Below are 22053 nucleotides of genomic sequence, written 5' to 3'. Positions count from 1 at the left end.
GAACTAGGTAACGTCAATACACCACCAAGGTTGGCCGCTTGTCGAATCAGGCGCTAGCTATTTGTTGCATCTTATGTATTGATTACCGAGGGAGGGTTTATCTGCCTCTATTTCGATGTAAGTTACGTTCAAACATCGATGGTTTGGTCCAGATTCGCTTTTCTTAGACATAAGTCATACATTGCATTCTCTGTTCGTCCTTTAAATATTGCATCTTTTCTTTGGAGTGATCTGTGACTTGCAGATTCTTCATATGTTCTTCTGTCTGCTCCTGTTACTTCTTTGGTATTTGCCTTGTGCTGCCTTTTCTCTATTTCCCCAAATTGTTAGCTGTGAGCTGATGATTTATTAACTTGGTTTCTACTTTTTCGTTTATGATGAATCCAGAATAAGAAAGAATCGTGCTGCCAAAGTTGAGTTTTCTCTTCTTCCCTTGCAGTTGCCGTCCTCAGGAGGAGTTAGTTATAACAGATGGACGCCCCAGCTACGCCCAAAGAGAGTGAGGCCGTAGCTATGCCAAACGACCCAGAAGCCCCAGCGATGCCTGAGGACACTGACGTTGATTCATCTGGAAATATTGGACTTAAGAGCCCCTTTCATCTTTTTTTCATGGATGCAAGGTTACCATTTCACTCTATTCTCCAAAATGAAAATTCAAATATAAAGATATGCATTGAAGTAGATTCATCTGATGCTTAGGGGCTTTATCGCTCAGGCTTCTTGATTCATCATCATCATAATCAATTAATTGGAATTTGTTGAAGTCATGAAATCCCTTGATATACATTGATACACCACACTTTCACAACTTAAACCTCTGGAGTAAATGGTTGTTTGACATACTATCAAAGAGGAAGGTCCTATGTTTGAATCTCAAGAGCAGCAAATATGCCTTGAATCATAATACTTTTAAATTAGAATTTGTCTACCAATTGCTTTGGATTCATCATCTAAGCCTTATTTCAGGCTTCTTGATTACTTCTAAATTTTCAGAGCGTGGTTGTAGGTTTGTAAACTAATCCCTATTTCAATAATGGAATTACCAGGAGTATTTTTAAGAAGGATGAGCTGGGCTTGGAGATTGCACGGATTGCAATACCTGCTGCTCTGGCTTTAGCAGCTGACCCTATTGCTTCTCTAATAGACACAGCATTCATCGGCCATATAGGTATGTCTTTTTCACTGTGATTAGTTGTGTCAATGGGCTGTTGGCAGCTACATTCCTTTAAATTTTTTTTAATATATTCAATATATATACATGCATATTCCATTTTCTATCCTTTAATGCTTATATGCTTGGTTTGAATTTTTTTGCTGATAATATAGAAAGAGAGAGTTGTTTAGAGTTTGAAAAAATCCAGCTCTCTGATGTCATGATAATGTGGAAAGTTGAAAATATAGAGATTTCTCCTTTCTCTTCTCTTATTTATAATAAAATAATAATGAAATATTCTGATAGTTCAAAGGATCACACATTACTATAGTTCACATGCATACTACTTACTCTAACATCTGCCTTGTTCATATCTAGTATACAATATACACCTCTCTATCTCTCTGCTCTGCTTTTGTGACATGATAAAGAACTTAATTAGTCATTTTTTTTCTATTTTCTCACCAAAAATACTCATTAGTGACTTTGAAGTACCACTTTTATGTTTGCCTGTTAAGAAAAGAGTACCATTTTTACACTCACATGCGAGTATGAGAAGGGAGTAAAAGATATTGGATGAATAGAAAAGTAATCAAGGATTCATTATTATTACTGTTGCTACCCTCATCAACCATCATGACCTTGTCCAAGTTATTTGGGTAGGCTTTAACTCCAACAAGTTAAAAAATAAATAAAAAATAAAAAATAAAATCCTATTTTTCTCTGGAATCGATACCAAGAACCTTACTATTGAAAACAGGGTTATCTTCATTAAGTCTACCACTGGAGCAATGGATTAATGTATTTAATATTTCTCTTGGCTTTATTCGGTTTTAAGATTATTATCAATAAAAAGATGCAGGCTTTCACCATAGTTAAAGTAATATTCCCAAGTTTTAAGCCGCCAATGGGTTTTTTTTTTTTTTTTTTTTTTTTTATTATTTATTTTTATTTTTATTTTTAAAACTCGGATTACGTATGGTAGAACACAGTACCGTGTTAACGCGGGAAAGTAATGTCGGGTCCACCATGATGTATGTTTATATCCACACCGTCCATCCACTTTTTTCAGATCATTTTAGGATATAAATTCAAAAAACGAGCCAGATCCGAAGTCAAAGTGGACCACATCACAGAAAGCAATGGGGATTGAACGCTTTCCATTGAAAACTTCTTGGGACGACAGAAGTTTTTGATCAAGCTGATATTTGTGTTTTCCCTTCATCCAGGTCTGTGTGACCTTATTAACAGGTTGGATGGAAAATAAACATCAGGGTGGGCCCTAGGAAATTTCTAATGGTGGAGTGATTGTCCCCACTTCCTTCTGTGGTGTGGTCCATTTGAGCTTTCGATCTGTCTCCTTTTTTCGACTTATATGTTAAATTAATCTAGAAAATGGATAGACGGTGTGGATATAACATATACATGGTGGAGCCTACAGAACTTTGCCACATCACACACAGTACCCACTTCGGAGTTGTGTTCTACACATGACATGGGAGCGGATTAGGTGCGGCCCTGACTGTGGGGCCCACCTTGATGTATTTATTGTATATCCAGCCCGTCCATCCGTTTTTCCAGCTCATTTTTAGGCAAAGAGCCCTAAAATGAAGTAGATCTAAATCTCAGGTGGACCATATCATAGGAAAAAGTGGTGATTGAACACCCACCATAAAAAATTCTAAGGGCCCACCTTAATGTTTATTTTCCATCCAACCTGTTGATAAGGTCACACATACCTGGATGAAAGGAAAAAATATCAGCTTCATCTAAAACTTGTGGCTCACAAGACTCTTTTAATGGTCAATCGCAACTGTTGCCTGTGGTGTGGTCCATCTGAGATGTGGATCTTCTTTCGTTTGGGAACATGCCCTAAAATCAGTTGGAAAACGGATGGACGGCATGGATATACAGCATATACATCAATGTAGGCTCCACGGTCATGGCCTCACCATGTTGGGGGAGGCTGGGCCTCACCTATTCTGCTCCCGTTCAATCCGAGTCCTTTTTTACAAGGAATGATTGTTCCATACTCACCCCATCGTCAAGCACCATACATGAACGCCCAGCACGTGCCATCTTGGCACATGTGTGTAGGATCCGATACGTTCATGAGGTGGTAGTTGAATTTTCATTTAATCAAAGCCTGTTTTTCTTTTGAATTTCCTTCTTGATCAATGATAATGATACTCTAGGAATTGTCCTCCAACACATGCTGCAATATCTTGGTAGATAACTTTTGAGTTTCTATTGACATTAAGCTGTAGCATTCTGAAAAGAAATTATCTTATATATCGATTATCACAAATACTTATGGGTTCATGGTTTACAGGTCCAGTAGAGCTTGCTGCTGTGGGAGTTTCAATTGCTATATTTAATCAAGTATCAAGGATTGCTATCTTCCCACTTGTTAGTATTACAACATCCTTTGTTGCTGAGGAAGATGCTCTCTGTAAGACAATGGCAATTGAAAAACAAGAAAAAGAAACCATGGAAAAGGCTTTACCTACAAACAGTGAAATGAAAGAGTTGACTCCAAATGCTGGTATGCCTATACTCACACATACTTTTCCATTTGAAGAAATAACCATCAAATGAATATTGAATGTTCTTGAAGTTTATTTCTGATTGATTTATACATTGTTTTTTCTATGTATGTTGTATCGATGTCGTCAAGCAGGTTAGATTGACATGTTTTCTTTGGTCATTGTAGCAGCAGATTCTGATAAGGTTGATGCTAACTCATTCCTTACTGGGAAAAAAAATCAGACCACATTTGGGTATGGGAAAAGGAATAATGGGAAAAGACATATTCCATCAGTATCAACAGCACTGGTTATTGGTGGAATGCTTGGCCTTATCCAAGCCATTTCTCTCATTTTTGGTGCAAAAATCTGCTTAAACCTCATGGGTGTGCACTCGGTAAGTGGATTCATTTTGGAATAATGCTATGGGAACTTGAATTTATTGTTCTTGTTGTTTGTCACTGCTTTTATTGGCTTCCCTACTCTTTTAGTACCAGATTACCATCCATCTATTGTAAGTAGTATGATTTGAAAGAGAATAGAAACATGGCTTCCTATTTTGATTCACAAGCTGGTTGATTTATAGCTCCAGAAATATGCAAGTGTTGAATTCTCAATACTCAAATTGTTTGTAATAGCATAATCTGCCTCAGGCAGCCTTGACTTTCCTTAGACAGGATTCCCTTGGAGTTTAGAGAATTGGGTTAAAGAAATTAGGCAAATCTCCCAATGCATTTTTTTTTTCCTTTAAAAAAAGAAAAAAGAAAAAAAGAAAGAGAGAGAGAGACCTTTATAGGGTGGTAACGGCCGTTATGGGGACCGTAACACCATTACAACCTGAATCGTAACAGTCATACGACCAGCCATTACCATTACCAGATACCCAATTACTAAACAATTCACGAATTATTCCAAATCTAATTTTCTTTTTGAAGTTTCCCGAAAAAGTTGGCAATTTTTAAAAATATCATAGAAACTCTAATATATATCTTGGTCTATTCATACAAGATGCATATGGATATATCTGTTGCATGCATTTAAATTCTCACATTTTCATCTTGATATGGTAAAGATCTACCGTGGGAACTTATAATATGATCATAATAATAACTGGACCCCTTTGTCCAAATAGGATTCCCCTATGCTATCCCCTGCCCGACGATACTTGACATTGAGGTCGCTCGGTGCTCCTGCCGTTCTTTTATCTCTGGCCATGCAAGGAGTTTTTCGAGGATTCAAGGATACAAAAACTCCTCTATATGCTACAGGTAAGCAGAAAATCAGCAAAGTGTTTTTTTTCCCCTTCTTTTTGATATTCCTATCATCCAGCTGTTTGTTTGATTTCCTCGACTGTTTAAGAGAAGAATGTTTATTTCAACCAAAAAATGATACAACATAGTAATTATTCTTTTTGGCTCTTGGATGTGTCATGTTCTCAATGGTCATAACTTGGATGGAAACTGAAGGGTTGTTCTAATGAATTGTAGCTGTGGAAGACACATTACCATTATAATATCCAAGGCATTTTCAGTTTCTAATAGCTGGAGTGATGCATGAAATATAATTTGAATTACTTGTCTAGTAAAGAGCAGTATTCTACAAGTTGCCATAGACAATGACATTGTCTGATAAGTTGATTTTGGTCTGTGGCCCATCCATGGCAGGGGTTTCTAGTGAATGGCCTTGATTGCCAGACCATTACAGTTCATGTCTGTTATATGTTCCCATCAGACGATAATAACATTTACCTGTCAAATATTAGATTTTGCCTTAATGCATTCCATCATTTACTGATGAGAAAGTTCCGATAATTTGTAGACTTTGGGGAATTACTTGCATCATTGATGAGATGATTTACATCATTGCTATCTTGGCCAGTTTGATGCTTTTCTCAAAGAAACATTAAGGTTTTGAATTCATATAAGTACTTGTATTTGCATACTTCTAATGAATTCTTCTTCTTCATTAAAACACAAAATTTGAGTAGGATTCAATAAACCGAAGTAGAGTGGACCATTTTGGGAAATATTAGAGGGGATGAACTCCCACTTTTTTTTCTAGTATTTGTATGTAGCCTTTATCTACCAAATCATGCTTGATTTGTGTTCAATTATAGTCTATTCAGATAATTCAGCAGGTTAAGCTGACTCTGACAGATAGACAACATTCTTACCAACAAATGGCCCGCTATACCATCAATACTTGTCCAAAACCCAAAAAGACTACATATTTGATATACTCACATTTTAAAGAATTTTACAAATAAGTTAAAAAGAAGAGAGAAAGAAAGAAAAAAGAAAAGAAATTCAGCTGTTACAGGGCCGTGTCAGCCAATGCACCCTTGATCATATCAGCCAGGACGTTTTCTGATATGCCAGCTGATACCATTGTGTAATACCTTCAACTGGTGACTCGATACTAGGAAATGCCTCAGCAGGTATTGTAGCCAGCTCCACGATCAAGCTGGAGACAAACGAATTCATTATTTACTTTGAATAAACAAGAAACACAGATTGAGAATGTGATATTGAATTTCCAAGTTCTGTAATTGCATCTATAATTATTTGGATGGTGGTTTGGCATTAGCAATTTTTTCCCCTTTATTTCCTCCATTCAAGGCAATTGTGTTGTTGCTTCTGGGTTTTAATATCTAAATAGAGACTGAATACTCCTCTTGTAATCTTTCAGCTGTCTTATTGGGGTCTTATATACAGTTGTATCTAACACTAATAATTTTTTTTCTTGACTGGATTTAGTGGCAGGAGATGTTACAAATATCATTTTAGACCCAATTCTTATATTCGTCTGCCGCTTAGGTGTCAGCGGGGCAGCCATTGCCCATGTTGTCTCTCAGTAAGTTGTATCTGATTGCTCTCCTGAAACATGCATCTTCCCACTACTCTCTGGTTTCTGAGCATGGAAGCATTGTTATTTTCTTATTATTTGCTAACTATTTATGTCTGGTGTATGGCCTTCTCATGTCTCAAAAACCTTATTCTCTTGTAGGTACCTAATTTCACTGATACTGTTATTGAGGCTAATGCAAAAGGTTGAAGTCTTGCCTCCAAGTTTCAAAGAACTGCAGTTCAGTCGGTTTCTTAAAAATGGTAAGTGGGTCTATTCTCTCACATCAGTAAAAGGCATGTTGGAAAATTCTTTTCTAGGATTTAGATTTAGTACCCCTTGTCTTGTTGAGAGTGCCTATTGCTTCTTGAAATTTGTGTATGTATTTTTCAAGAAGGCTGAGGTATATGATAGGCAAGGGCCGTCTCTTTTTGTGGCACCCACCCGAATGTGTGTAAAGTCATTTTCTATTTCAAAAAAGTTACTGGTAGTGTGCTCTCACCTTTTGGGGGGAGAGGAAAGATTGGACGTAGATAAAATTCTTTTCTTTTTCGAAAATTTATTAAAATTTGGATCTTCATTGAATCACAAGCCTAACTCTGTTTGGGTGCTTGTACTCAGGGTCTCTATTGCTAGCGAGGGTAATAGCTGTAACAATCTGTGTCACTCTGGCTGCATCTTTGGCTGCACGCCAAGGATCGATTTCCATGGCAGCATTTCAGATCTGCTTGCAGATTTGGTTGACAACATCTCTTCTTGCTGACGGGTTGGCTGTTGCGGCACAGGTCAGGAATGCATTCCTAACTGAGTCATGTTAGCATTGGCGGAAAAAAAAAAAAAAACACAAATAACTAGAGTTTCCACTCTGTTATTTTATTTTATTTTTCATTTTCATTGTCAGCCTTGCTCGCACTTGATACAAATTTCAAAACTTAAAACATGCTGATAGGTGATGGATTCTGCTTTTTTGCACAGTTTCCATGCATGTCCAAATTCAATACCTTTCAAACCCTCCCTCTCTCTCTTGGACATACCTGAGTTTTCTGAACTTACTAATTTATTAGGGCCGGCCAGTGTGGAATTCAGCCCAAATTCTAATTAATTCTGCTTTTTCATGGGAACCAATCTGCCTTGTGTTTTGGACATAGCAGATAAAGGGAACCACATTAAGTGGGTTCCAGTTTCTCCACATTTCCTAGCTAAACCACCACTCTGTTCAGGACAGCTTTGAGGCACTCTGACCCAATTTTGATTTGGGGGAGTGTTTCCAATCTGCTGGTTTTTTGGGAGAACTCCCCGAGGTACTCTTAGGGGCTATTTGGTTACTGGAATATATATATGTGTGTGTGTGTGTGTGTGTGTGTGTGTGTGTGTGTGCACATTTGTCACATAAGCCACATGTGTGAATGTGTCATAAGTGAGTACGCTTGTCTTCAACCACCTCATATGTGCTACACTTGATCTTCCAAGTGCCCCAAATGCCAATAACCTTGTGTACATGTGCCACATGCGCCACCTTGTATATTCAAAAGAACGACATATGCTACCATGCATCTTCAAGTGATCCATGTGTCTCATATGCACTTATTAACCTACAAGTGCACTGCATGTTCACACAAGCCAATGTGCCTAAGTTTATAAGAGCTACATATGCTTATCTAGACAGAGTGTTTGACAAACAACAAACAATACAGCAAAATAGCTCATTCATACAAGCCTGTTCAAACACCTTGGTTGGACACATTTGTTTAAAAAGTTCTATCCAAGGTATTAAAAACCAGTTACATAACTGCTCTAATGAGTGGCACCGTAATGAGTGACAACTGTTGCACGTTATGAGGCTGTAACGACTGTTACAAATTACAGAAAAATGGCCTGTAACAGCCCCATAACGGTCTGTTACGGGGCCAGTACAAGCTTAGAGAGAGAGAGAGAGAGAGAGAGAGAGAGAGAGAGAGAGAGACCGTATCGTAACAGTAACAGTGGTAACCATTACAGCCACCACCATTACCGTTATTGAATACCTTGGTTTTATCCAAACACAACTTTGATGGGAACGAAATGGCCCATTACTGGTTTCATATATTCCTAATCAGTTACTTCCAAGTACCTTAGATCCACGTATTATAGTCTCAAATGCTTTGTTTTTTATGAAGTCAATCTCCTTCAGCACAAATTAATTAAAACTAGCTTAGATTTGGAATAGTTTATAGTCAAACTCAATGATGGTAACTACTCTCAGGCAATACTTGCATCCGCTTTTGCCCGAGGAGAAAAAAGCAAAGCAATAGCCACCACATCTCGAGTATTGCAGGTACAGTGTTGCTTTCCACACAAAAGAGATAAAATAAAATAAAATAAAATCCTTTTCTCATGTTTCTTCATCTGTTTTTATTATTTAGACAGCTATATATAGAGACTAATCCCAATTGTTCAGCGAATTATTGGTATTAGGTTATTCTTAGTACTTCATGTGCTTTATTCTGCAGTTGAGCATTGTTCTGGGATTTTTCCTGGCCGTCTTCCTTGGTGTTGGCATGCAGTTCGGAGGGGGAATATTTACAAAGAACGCCGAAGTGTTGCGACTCATGCATATAGGCATCCCGGTATCTCATCATTCCTTTTTAGAAGAAGAAGAAGAAAAAAAAGAAGAAGAAGAAGAAGAAGAAGAAAATAATGGTTGCCTTCTTCCTTAAGAATTTGAAGGATTATAACTAAAATTTCTCTTCACTAACTGCAGTTTGTTGCCGCTACCCAACCAATCAATTCATTGGCATTTGTTTTGGATGGGGTCAACTTTGGAGCATCAGATTTTGCATATACTGCTTACTCCATGGCAAGTCCAAGAACTAATCTATCTTCTGTAACTAGTTTTTAGAAAATGGGCTACTATTTACACCCCATCTTTTTCATTACATGCACCCTTTTCTTCTAATTTTGGTTATTCAGTCTACAAATTTGTACTGTTTGCATCATAGTTCTATAACTCAATGACTAACTTGGTGACTCAACTCGAAACTCATCCAAGTCAACTCGATGAGATTTCGAACCGAGACTCTTGGAAACTTGCTACCAAGCTTGGCTCGGTCGGGACTCGATAAGACCCATCAAGTTTACTCGAAAACTTGGTCAACTCGACATGACTTGGCGTCACCCAATCGAGTCACTTGCTACCGATGACCTGTGAGCTGCATGTGTTTGGATGTGTATTCTACATACTATAGCAGTTTCCAAATATATCAAAAATTCCATGCAAGATTAATATCCATTCCCCCCAAAAAATCATCTTTCTTTTTCCTGATAAAAATATGTGACAATTATCTGTTTTCAGGTCATTGTGGCTATTATTAGCATTGGGAGCTTGTTTCCTCTCTCTTTAAGTAATGGTTTTGTTGGAATCTGGATCGCTTTGACTATCTATATGAGTCTTCGCACATTTGCTGGTTTTGGAAGGTAATGTGCAAATCTTTAAACTTTTTATTTATGTACTTGGGGCCTGTTTGGATTGATGGAATTCAGAAAGTAAATTTGGAAAGGGAAAAACTTCATTGCGGAGGAAATATGTGGAAGTAGAAATCTGTGGGAAAGTATCTTAAATAAAATGTTTGTTTTATAACCATGATTTCATCCAAATGTGTATAGGTCAATGGTAAAAAAGTGAGAGCTCTCTCCTTCAAAAAATATGGAAATCTCCATTTCTTAAGTTCTGTTTTGAGGAAATGGAAATTACCAGTTTTTGAGGAAATTTGTGGAAATGGAAGTCGATATCACAGCTGTTGCTTTTTCTTTTTTTTTTTTGGCTAAATAGCAGAAAATGTTATTTCCAAAGGAAAATGATTTCTTTTCCACAGTAGAAAAAAGCATTCCACTAATCCACGCAGGCCCTACCCACGTCAAAACCTAGTGCAGCTTATGCTATTGATCATCTCATCTTAAAGAAAATATCTCAGTTGTGCCCCATGATGTCCTTTAATCTGTAAATACTACTTTGTTTGCAAGATGGAAATGGTTGGAATCGAAATCGTTTTCCATGAATATGATGTCTTCTACTGTTTTTATTACAACAGATAGCCAAGGAAATCAATTGTCGCTATTACTCTTTTCCTCAGTAAACAAGTGAATTGAAGTCTCCCAAAATGTTAATCCAGAGACATTTTATTGGACACCAACCAACCACTGAGGGTTCTTTTTTGGTTTTGCTCACTAAAAAGAATTTTCTATCGAAACAATGGTAAAGGAAAAACAAATGGATTTCCCTGGAAATTTCAGTCGCAAAACAAACAGCGGACTGGATGCTGAAATAATAACTTTTATCCCTTTTAGAGATCCATTTGAAGCAAGATTAGTCATTTAAAAAAGGTGAAAATTTGAGTTCCCTTCACTCATCTGTGAAGGTTTGGAAAGCTGCCAGTTTCCCGTATTAATTGATTGAAGGCTGCTGGCAAGCCTCTACCTAGATATAGGGATTGTCCATCTCTCATACGTGGAACACTCGTTGGGTGGTTGAGACCATTGATTTTGATGGCCCACCAAGTGGATGAGCCATGTCCAAAAGTCATGGGGGATTAAGTATCTTAGTTGTTGCTTCAATGGCCTGAATAAAAACTGAGGAATTTTTTTTAGCAATTCTCATCAATGGTGAGAACTGCACCCATGGACAGATGTTTTGTCCAATCACCACTAGTTTTTAACATGGTGATTGGACAAAAAAATAAGATATGTTGAACCATAAAAAAAGGTCCAAATAGATCATAAAAGGTAGGATGATGTTTAAGGAGCAAAATGAAGAAAAATGCAATATGTTGAAATCCCCTCACATTTGCAGTGGGAACTCTTGAAACTCTAATAAAACGTTTTTCTGTTTTACATTTGCAGGATTGGGACTACGACTGGACCTTGGAGGTTCCTCCGCCATTGACTATTTTCGCTCTCTGTGCTAATAAAAGTAGTTTGATTTAGATTTTCACTTTCACTCACCGGAATGTTTGTTTGATTTTGGTCTGTATTTTTCTTCCACGATATATATACATATACATATCATGCTGTGGCTCGAGTTTTTTAATCTTTGGATACTCTCTTAAAAAATGATCATAATCATCTGATTAATGGGCATTAACCTGTTGTATGTGAAATTTCAGCCATATGTTTGGTGAACCATCCATTTTGGGTCATCAATGGATACCATATGGTCAGGGTGATTTTAGACAATCATGGCCCAACTGATTATTGGTTTGGATTATGTACATGTGGTTGCCATGTGTATATACAGGACATGTGCCAAATGATCATTCCTTATTCCGGGTGCTTGCTTGACAAACAAGATGAGAATAATTTTTTCAAACCAGAATATTCAAGATACAAGCTTGATTTAAACAGGCTGTTGTCCAGGACTAAGCTTTTGCTGCTACCAAATGAGCTTTTAGGTTAAACTCATCAGTAGGGAAGTCATTAGGCCAGGTTCGGGCTAAGGCAAAATCAAAATTTGAATAGCCCATCCCCTCACTAGGCTTAGCCTGTTGACAGCCCTACTCATCAGTTATTAGTCTCAGTTCTCTCTATCATAGTGAACCCATTTAAAGCTGGGCTTGAAGCAGAAATACATAAGATTCGATAAGTGATATATGGGAGAAGTATTGATCATACAATAGCATGTAAGAAAGTATTCTACACAGATCTTAAATGTCTCATATCAAAAGTGGAGTTGAGCTGAAATGAGGTTTATATAGGACCCCTTCCTATATAGCTATTGGTTAAGATTCCTTCATGTAGTACTCATCTAGCGAGGTTCCAAGCATTGAGTGTGTGCGGGGGGAAGGGGTGGTAGGGTTGCTTGGGCGCTTTTGGCACGTGCATGTCGTGGCTGAGTTGGGCTAGGCTAGCCTTTGTCGTGACTCAGCTATTTTATTAAATGCATGGTTGTTATGTCTTCGTTGAGTAGTACAAGCTCGCTAGAAGGCTGAATCAAGTTAGGCTTAATTGAATCTTGGGAGGGTATTTGATGTAGACCGGGTTGCGGATACTTTCATGGCAAAGATGGACTAGAGAAGGCCCAATCAGAGGCGGAAACAATTCGAACTTTCAGAACCTTAAATCAGTCTAATGTCACAAACTGGGATGAGTTTTTTGACATATTATATATGATTTTGGGATAGGAGGAACTACTTAAGCCAAACAACCAGGATATGCCAGGTTGCCCACACAATATTTGCGAGATTCCATTAGATCGACGGTCAAAAGTCCCGTTTAGTTTTGTTTTTACTATAAATAGTAAGTTTTAGTTTGAGTATAACTTTTAATCCTTTGAGTTGTAAAAGTCATGCTCAAAATGAAAAGGGCTTAGAAAAGTTAGGAGAATTGTTGGGGATTTGCTTTACGGAATCACACAGATCTAGATCTAGGATAGCAATTCAATAGTAACAAGCAATCACATAAGAACACAAAGTTTTAACGTGGAAAACCCTTGCGGGAAAAAACCACGGCACAAAACGACAGAAATCCACTATGAAAAGAAAGTTACAAGAGAGAGGACTTACCCGATTCAAACAACCTTGAATCTTACCCTTGTTACACCCTTTGATAACCCTAGAACCCTTTAGAAAGCTTTTTCCATACCCTAGAAAAGCCCTAGGAACACCTATTTATAGTTTAGGCAACTTCCCTATCGCATCCCAGTTGCGAAAGGACTCAGATTTCCGCAATCCGCAAAATTACGGAACGAATCTGCGTAACTACGACTAGTCGAAGGGGAGCTACGACTGGTCGAGCTACGACTAGTTGAACAACCCCTACGACTGGTCGAAGGGCCCGGACATAAAAACAAGGCTCACTGGACTTTAAGTCGAGCGGGCTACGACTAGTCGAGCCGCTCCCATGACCAGTCATGGCTAGCCCACGACTGGTCGAACAACCCATAAAATTTTAGATTAAAGACTTTTGACAACAATCTCCACCAAGTCTTCAATCTTCAACCGTGTAGCTTCTTGACCTCTTCTCTTATCTCTTCATTGCATCATAGTTTCAATCAACGCTTCTCGTGCATACTCCGTCCTTCTTTTATGCCATCGCTAAGCCCAGAGAAGTTGTACAGAACTTGAACTTCTCTGCAGGAACATTTTTGTTGATCATGTCTGCCGGATCTAAATCCACATGCCCAACCACCTTTGCTCTTGTCTTCCCAAAAGAAAAGACGTAGTCTTCTTACCATCTCACCACTACCCAATATTACTTGCTGGGGTACTTGCTCACAACATTGATAGCCTGTGAAATAACCGGTCTAATCTAGACCATGGCATACACTGCCAACCACATTCGAATAAGGCTCATGAGATATCTTGTTTTTTCTCATCTGTTTTGGGACATGTCCTGAGGAAAACTTGAGGAGAGACGCGTAGGGAACGCTCTCCGGCTTTACCTGGCCCATTATATCCTTGATCAATAACTACACACAAGGTATTCCTCCTGTGATTACCAAAGTCTACTCTTCCTTCAATCTTAATGCCGAGAACCATCTTTGCAGCCCCCGATCCTTCATCCTGAATGTCCCACTTAACCGAGTCTTCAATACATTGATTTCAGACATGTTATAATTGACGATCTACATGTCATCAATTCCTGACTCACCATGAAGGAATCAAACCATTGCCTAGGCAACAGGTCGAACCACGACCTCCTGCAAAGTCTTTTCTTAACCCCTTTAACTTTGAACTGCTCCGGTTGCTTCATGTAGATCTGCTCTTCACTTTCCCTTACAGAAGTGCAGACTCCACATCCATCTTTCTATCTCAAGATCACATTGGCCAATCAGCGCTAATCACGCATCTAATAGACACCTGTTATACCGTCGGCGCGAATATCTTTGAGAAGCCGATCCCTTCTCTTTGAGCATAACCCTTCGCTACCAACCTCGCCCTGTATCTATGTTGTATCCTCCTGAAGATCCACCTGCATCCAACCGCTCTCTGGCCCACTGGAAGCTCCACCAGCTCCCATATGTCGGTCTGGTACAACGAATCCATCACATCGCCCATAATCACCTTCTACTTCTCAGCACCAGGCTCACCTAGAGCCATCAGAATAGAGGATGAATCCCCTGCGATATTGGAGTCGTCCATGTACCACGCCGATATCCTGCGATCATGCTGTGTGATTCTTCTCACAGGTGGCTGCTCCACCTGCTCTGTATCCCTGTCCACACATCTCAGCCTTCCTGCCCTGCCCGCTCATGTGGCCATGCCCAACATGCCACACACATGCAGAGGTGGAATCCGCTACATCCACTGCAGCTCCACCTTTTGAAGTGCTCCCGATCAACCTATATAAGTTACCGAGTCGTTGCGCTTTCATGATTACCCGTGCCCCCTTAGATACCTTAAGAGCACTATCAATTATTGTGTACTTGCATCCTTTTGCCTCAAGTACACCAAGAGAAATCAGATTCTGCTTCAAATCAGGAACGTACCTGACATCAGTCAGGGTACGCTCCACCCTATCAAACATCCTGATGCACACCATACCAGCAGCCGCAACATTACAGGCAAAGCCATTGCCCATAAACACCTGTCCACCATCGCACTCCTTGTAGCTGGCGAACCAACTCTGATGAGGAGTTATGTGAAAAGATGCCTCTGTGTCTAGCATCCACTCGTCCTTACGATCACCGTATAGCCGCCTAATAGTAGACACAGACAAAACATCACCATCACATCCACTCGATCTGTCTGACGTGGCAACATTGGCTTCCTTGTACGAAGCCTCGGAATCTTTTCTCTTCGATTTAGGATTTCCACAATCCTTCTTCACATGTCCTTCCTTCCCACAATTCCAGCACTTTACCTTTCCTTTGCCCTTGCCCTTGGATTTGGATTTATAACCTGAAGAACACGTACCTTATTCAGAATTCCTACCCATTGTAAATAATGCATCAGAAGATGTCCCCATGTTGCCGTTTAGCTTTCTCATAGCCTTTCCTTGAAGGGCTGAGATAACGGTGTCGACACTCAGGGTTTTATTCGTACTGCACATGGTGTCCTTGAATGACTCATACGACGCTGGAAGAGAATTCAGCAATATACATGCTTGTTCTTCATCTTTCATTACTTCATCCATATCCAGCAATTTGCAAACTAATTTATTAAAGTTGCTGATGTGAGCCTCCAGATCTCCACCCTCTGCCATCTTGAAGTTATACCACTGCTGCTTCAAGTGTAGGCGATTTTCAGAGGATTTTTTCACATAAACATCCTCTAACTTCGCCTATAACTTAGCCGCAGTTTTCTCCTTCATGACATTGTAGAGAACCTCATCCGTGAGACATAAACGGATAGAGGCTAAAGCATTACTATCAAGGTTTTTCCATTCATCATCTTTCTGGTAGATTTCCGCTCTTCAAGAGCCTTAATCTCGCCTTGCTTGGTTAACAGGCTAATCATCTTAACCTTCCATAACTCAAAATTATTTTTGCCCGAGTACTTCTCAATATCAAACTTGTCGTTTCCCATTATTACTAATCCTGCAGATTCAGATCTGTGCCCCAACGATTGCTTTGATACCACTTATTGGGGATTTGTGCTACGAAATCACACAGATCTAGATCTAGGATAGCAATTCAATAGTAACAAGCAATCACAGAAAAACACAAAGTTTTAACGTGGAAAATCCTTGCGGAAAAAAATCACGGCACAAAGCGACAGAAATTCACTATGAAAAGAAAGTTACAAGAGAGAGGACTTACCCGATTCAAACAACCTTGAATCTTACTCTTGATACACCCTTTGATAACCCTAGAACCCTTTAGAAAGCTTTTTCCATACCCTAGAAAAGCCCTAGGGATACCTATTTATAGTTTAGGCAACTTCCCTTTCGCATCCCAGTTACGAAAGGACTCAGATTTCCGCAATCCGCAAAATTGCGGAACGAATCTGCGTAACTACGACTAGTCGAAAGGGAGCTACGACTGGTCGAGCTACGACTAGTCGATCAATCCCTACGACTAGTCGAAGGGCCCGGACATAAAAACAGGGCTCGCTGGACTTTGAGTCGAGCGGGCTACGACTAGTCAAGCCGCTTCCATGACCAGTCATGGCTGGCCCACGACCGGTCGAACAACCCAGAAAATTTCAGATTAAAGACTTCTGACAACAAGAATAACATGGTTGGGCCAAATTGGACACTTACTATTTTTGGCTGAAAACCACGAAGCTAGTTAGGCCTTGTTTGGGAGCATGGATTTGGAACCCCTTGAATTCAAAACCCCTGGATCTGAAATCTTCCTATTGTGTTTGGCACCTTAGATTTGGAATCAACTTTAATCCAAAAGTAACTATGAATGGTATATTTACAAGGGTTTGAATTTAATTACTAAATCAACTTTAATATCTCTAATTAGTGAACATATGTAACGTTTGATACAATGGCTATAATAAGCCCACTGAAATATATATTTTTTCCTTGAAAATGATGAAATTCCAAGTCTCGGATGGGCCACAAGAAAAAGATCATGTCCAAGTGACTAAGCAAGGATTTTTAACCGTTGATTTACATGGACAATGTTTGTACGGTGCTGACTATCGTATTAAAGTAATTATAGTGATGTTGTTGATAATCTAATTGTTTTGGGCTATCATCAATGGGTCATGTGCCCAATCGATTAATAGTCTAGTAACACATATGTTTCCCATGAAACTCTTGAAAGGATTTTAGATGTAATCCAAGCTTTCACTGTGGATTTTAAAACCCTTCTTTGAGGGGATTTGAAACTCCTGAATTTGAATCCCCCACTTACTTTATGGTGCCAAGCAACCAAGGGATTTGAAATCCCCCCAAATCCATGGTGACAAAGAACCTCTTAGGGGTGTTTAAGTTGGAATATAAGTATGAAACTTCGTCCTAAGTTTGAGTTTCTTATTTACAGAGTTATTAAGAATTATTCTTGCTTTTATCCCTCGTCATCATTCAAGTTATTTCAAATTTAGTAAGAATTATTCTTGCTTTTATCACTCATGGATTCAAGAAAGATTTGCGAGGAGTCCATAAAGCTCTGTGTGTATTCAAAGTAGTTATCCCCTAAAGAAAATGGTGATCGACCTCATCACATCCCTCCCTATGCTAGTATTATAGCCAGATCTCTTACCAATTTGAAAATCTTCGACAATCTTAAAGAAACGGACAGTGGTATAGGCTTTAAACCACTCTTGACATTATGTGAGTGAAAGGATGTTTTCCATATTTTATTTCCCAGGTACTCTGGAAGATTCAGGTGGGACTGACTGAGAAAATGTCCTGGCTCCATCATCAAGCTTGTCCACCCATGTGAGGCCCACATGTGTGTTGAACATAGACCACTTGCCACTTCTTATGAAATGTTCATTTACGGCCTCATGAACACAGACCACTCTCCTCATTAACCAATTTCTCCTTCTATAGTGAAAGAAGGCTTGTTTGTCAATATCAAGGGCCTCACTCCATCACCTACGTACGGCAGTCTGCATCACCATCCAATCGAAATGAGCTTGATCCAACATTAATTGATGCGACAAAGCATGCACCCAAAATGGCCCACCTCAGAAAATCGTGATTGCTCTTTAGGTGGGCCCCACATTGCATAATCGTGAATCTTTAGCTATATATTGAACGTTTTAATAAATGAAAGGCATTAGAGCTAGCACTAATTACATCTTGCGAGAGAGGGTATCATACCGTGCAGGGCTCTAGTATGCTCGTGTTTTCGTTTTGTACAAGCCACGCCTCATGCCTCGGTGATATGATTGGACAGACGTTGGATGACCAATATCCCAAATACCTCCCAGATGGAAAATCATAACCATTCAATGTTGGAAAGGAACATACAGCAAGGGTCCATATTAAAACAAAAAAGATTGAAAGATTTGATTGCTATGATATATCCCAATCTATGGGATTTTCACCAAGTGGACCATCCGATATGGGTTCCATCACATCAACGGTTTGGATTACTTAATCATGACCCCGCACTTGTACAAACTGAAACCTGCCGTAGCATTGTATAATGCCTCCTTGCTTTGTATATACCCTCACTTTCATCATGACCGCCCAATTCAGTGGACCCTTGAAAAATAACTCTTCAAAGGAAAGCAATCCAGTGGGAAATGGTTTTTATATTATTTTTCTTATAAAAGAAAACAGCCAACAATCATTTTGTCGAGATTAATGATTTTCTCCATCACAAGTAAAATTGGAATAATAATAAGAGAAAATCATAGCACACTTGGACAGAGGATCATTTTTTCCGTACTCGGTTACATATCTACCATCCTTGAGCATTCATCCAGACCTTTCATTTCATGGCATTACTTTGGATGTACCATTGTTCTAGGAACAAAACTCACGCGAGTAACTCAAATTAAATCAACCAGATCGTGGGGCCCACTTTACATGGGACCAAAAAAGTACGTTATATTCAACTGATGCCCTGAATGACCGGTTGATGGACACCTAACGGACGGTCAAAATAGAAAACCATCAATGTTATGAATTCGACAAACAAATGTCCACTCATCGGATTTGAAAGCCGTTCGATTGATCTGATTTTGGGGTTATGAGATATCCATAGTGGGTCATACAATCTGGACGGCTTGATTTGAGTTATATAAATGTGAAGTGTATATTTTGCGTGCGCATGCCTATTAACCATCATACTCTCCCAGAGTATCAAATAACTCCTCTGGTTCAAAAGCTGTAGTTGATTGGATAAACATAACCTTCTGATCATTGGCCTGAAAATGGACGGATAAAAAGAAAGATGGGCAACAGCCCATACATCCAACACTCAATGGTCAAAAAAAGGTCACCCTTAGAAAGCAACTGTCTATTCATTGGTTCTATCAGACCTTTCTGGCCCACCTATGGTTGGGAGCCCACAATCTGGACGATGTCTGCACCACCATGGATGGACTCTCATCAAACACCTGCAACAACTGAAGCCAAGGGAAAGGATATGTATTGAGAAGGGGTGCGTATTACGCACCGTTGGGCATTCGAGTGGGACCCTTTGATTTTCGATTAAGATACGCAAAGCACGCGAACTTTGCCATCATTCCCCCGTTCTTGAAAGTCACAGACATTTCGGTCGAAAGTCGAGGAATGGATACGAAAAGAACCTCTTTCCGTAAATCTCGCACATGACCTCGTAGCTTCTCGGCTCGACGCGGTTCGGCTCAGCTATCAGCTCCCAGAGTACCCTAATAAGTAACTAGAGACTCGGTGTTAGTTTTACACTGTTTATAAAAAGAGCCGTGATTTAGGGACGCGTTTTGCATGTGAGTTGTGACCCCGGCACAGAGATTTTTCTGTGGAGAGAGGTTTGGCTCGTGACCCTAACACCAGCGGTCTAGCTGGTGTCTCTGTGGACCCCACCATGATGTATGTGTTCTATCCCGCCATCCATTTATTTTTCCAGCTCACTTTAGGGCATGAGCCCAAAATGAGGAAGATACAAAGGTTACCACACCATGGGAAATAGTGGGGATTGAATCCTTACCGTTAAAAACTTCTTGGGGCACAGAAGTTTTGGATCAAACTGATGTTTGTGTTTTTCCTTTATTCAGGTTTGTGTGACCTTATGAACTGGTTTGGATAGAAAATAAACATTACTTTGGGTCCTGAGAAGGTTTCAACTATGGTCAGCACTATGGCCATTGTTATATGTGATGTGGTATACTTGAGATTTGGATTTGTTTCAATTTTGGGATCATGAACTAAAATGAGCTGGAAAAATGTATGGACAGCTTGGATAAAACACATACATCATAACGGGGCCCACAGAGTTTTGACATCAGCTACATGACTGGCATTGGGTCACCAACCAAACCGCGTCCATTCATGTGCCCAATAGATGTGCCCGTGACAAATCCACTTCGTCCATGCGTTTTTCAAGACCATAACAGGAAAGGAAACTAAAAATCATAAAAATCCAAAACTCAGGTGGGCCACACAAAACGAGACAGTGGGAACAGAAAGGTCCACCATTGAAACCTTCCTGGAGCTGATCATGATGTTTATATGCCATCCAAACCGTTAATAGGGTTATTACCACTCAGATAAACTGTCAGCACAAATACATCCTGATAAATAAATAAAAACCTTCAGTGGCCCCACCAAGTTTTCAATGGTGGGTGTTCAATTAGTATAGCCCACATGAGTTTGGGATCTGCCCGATTTTTAGAATCGTATTCTATGGTAGACGTAGTGGATTTGTCACGGGCATCTCCGTGGTCCCCACACAGCTTCCAACAACTATATCTGTGCGGGGTACAGGCAATCCACTTCCGCGATTCAAGGGGTGAAATGCGTGTCGTAGATCAATGTGTATGGAAGACGTGTTAAAGATCCAGGCAGGTAGGGAAGGTGGTGATCATGCCATGGACCAAAAATGGTGTTGACCCGTAGCTCAAGACAAAAAATAAAATAAAATATGACAGTTAAAAGATATCCAATGGTAAGAAATCAACATACACGTGTGGCTGACTCGACAAGTTAACCGCACTGATTTTTGCTACGTGGTGTGCTCACATTGATCCGTACTTAATGAATGGACCGGATATCTGACATGTGTCTTATATACGTACGGGTCTCTTACACATATCCATCCTCCTGATATCACTCAGTCCATCGCGATTCTTTTTTAAAAGATAGCGGGAACCCTTCGTGCAGACAGGTGGGGCTAGTTGTCCAGCAATCAGACTGTTCAGATCGTGGACCAAACTTGGATGAAGCATAACAAAAAGAGCCGTATGGGGAAGATAATATCAACCATTTGATTTTTCCTTTTAATTTTTGTTGAAATTTGTAATTTTTTTAAAATATTTAAAATTTCAAAATTTCAGGATTTTGCCGCTAAAACGGTTTTTGAAAAATTCAAATTAAAAAAGTATAATATATTCTTTTAGTCCCACGTCGAAAATGGTAAAAAAGTTTTTGGGGTTTATATATGGATTTGTGGGTAGTATTCTTACTTGGATGTTTTGGAGATGGAGATACTTGGATTGTGTGTAGGGGTGCACATTTAACCGTTGGAACCGTGTAATCGAACCAGAACCGTTGGATCGGTCCGGTTCCAGTGTACAGCCCATGCCCACACTGTATGATATTGTCCGCTCTGGGCACAGACCGCACGGTTTTGTTCTCGGGGTTGCCCCCCAAAATGCCTCATACAGTATAGGGTGGCAACTCCACATATAACCACCACAACTTTAGACAACACTTCCGATATGGGACAAAGTTTCACATTCACTATGTGCACAGTAGCCTACCACCATCTTGGGGCCCGCCCACGTGTGCTTGCCCACATGTGACCACAGTAACGGAGCGTCACAATATCCCCCACCGAGGGCAGAGCCGTCCTCGGCTCTGATACCATTTGTAACAGCCAACGCCCAAACTGTATGATATTGTCCACTCTGGGCACAGACCGCACGTTTTTATTCTCGGGGTTGCCCCTAAAAGGCCCCATACAGTATAGGGTGGCAACTCCACATATAACCACTACAACTTCAGACG

The 22053-nt window shown here is 39.7% G+C and overlaps 1 protein-coding gene across 1 annotated transcript; it reads left to right on the top strand.

Annotated features, from left to right (window-relative positions):
• The first annotated feature begins 398 nt into the window (after positions 1-398).
• Positions 399-11588, top strand: LOC131221246 (protein DETOXIFICATION 42-like). Its single transcript, XM_058216444.1, has 13 exons — positions 399-620; positions 1047-1168; positions 3486-3698; positions 3867-4075; positions 4811-4946; positions 6435-6531; positions 6685-6785; positions 7144-7307; positions 8765-8836; positions 9012-9128; positions 9263-9358; positions 9854-9975; positions 11398-11588. Exons 1-13 carry the CDS (start codon positions 472-474, stop codon positions 11438-11440), a joined length of 1641 nt encoding a protein of 546 aa, XP_058072427.1. The 5' UTR covers positions 399-471; the 3' UTR covers positions 11441-11588.
• The last annotated feature ends 10465 nt before the right edge of the window (positions 11589-22053 follow it).

Source organism: Magnolia sinica, chromosome 1, assembly GCF_029962835.1.
Source record: "Magnolia sinica isolate HGM2019 chromosome 1, MsV1, whole genome shotgun sequence".
In the NCBI taxonomy this organism is placed as follows: Eukaryota; Viridiplantae; Streptophyta; class Magnoliopsida; order Magnoliales; family Magnoliaceae; genus Magnolia; species Magnolia sinica.
Note: the sequence above shows the minus strand (reverse complement) of the source record. Positions and strands in the feature narration are given on the sequence as shown.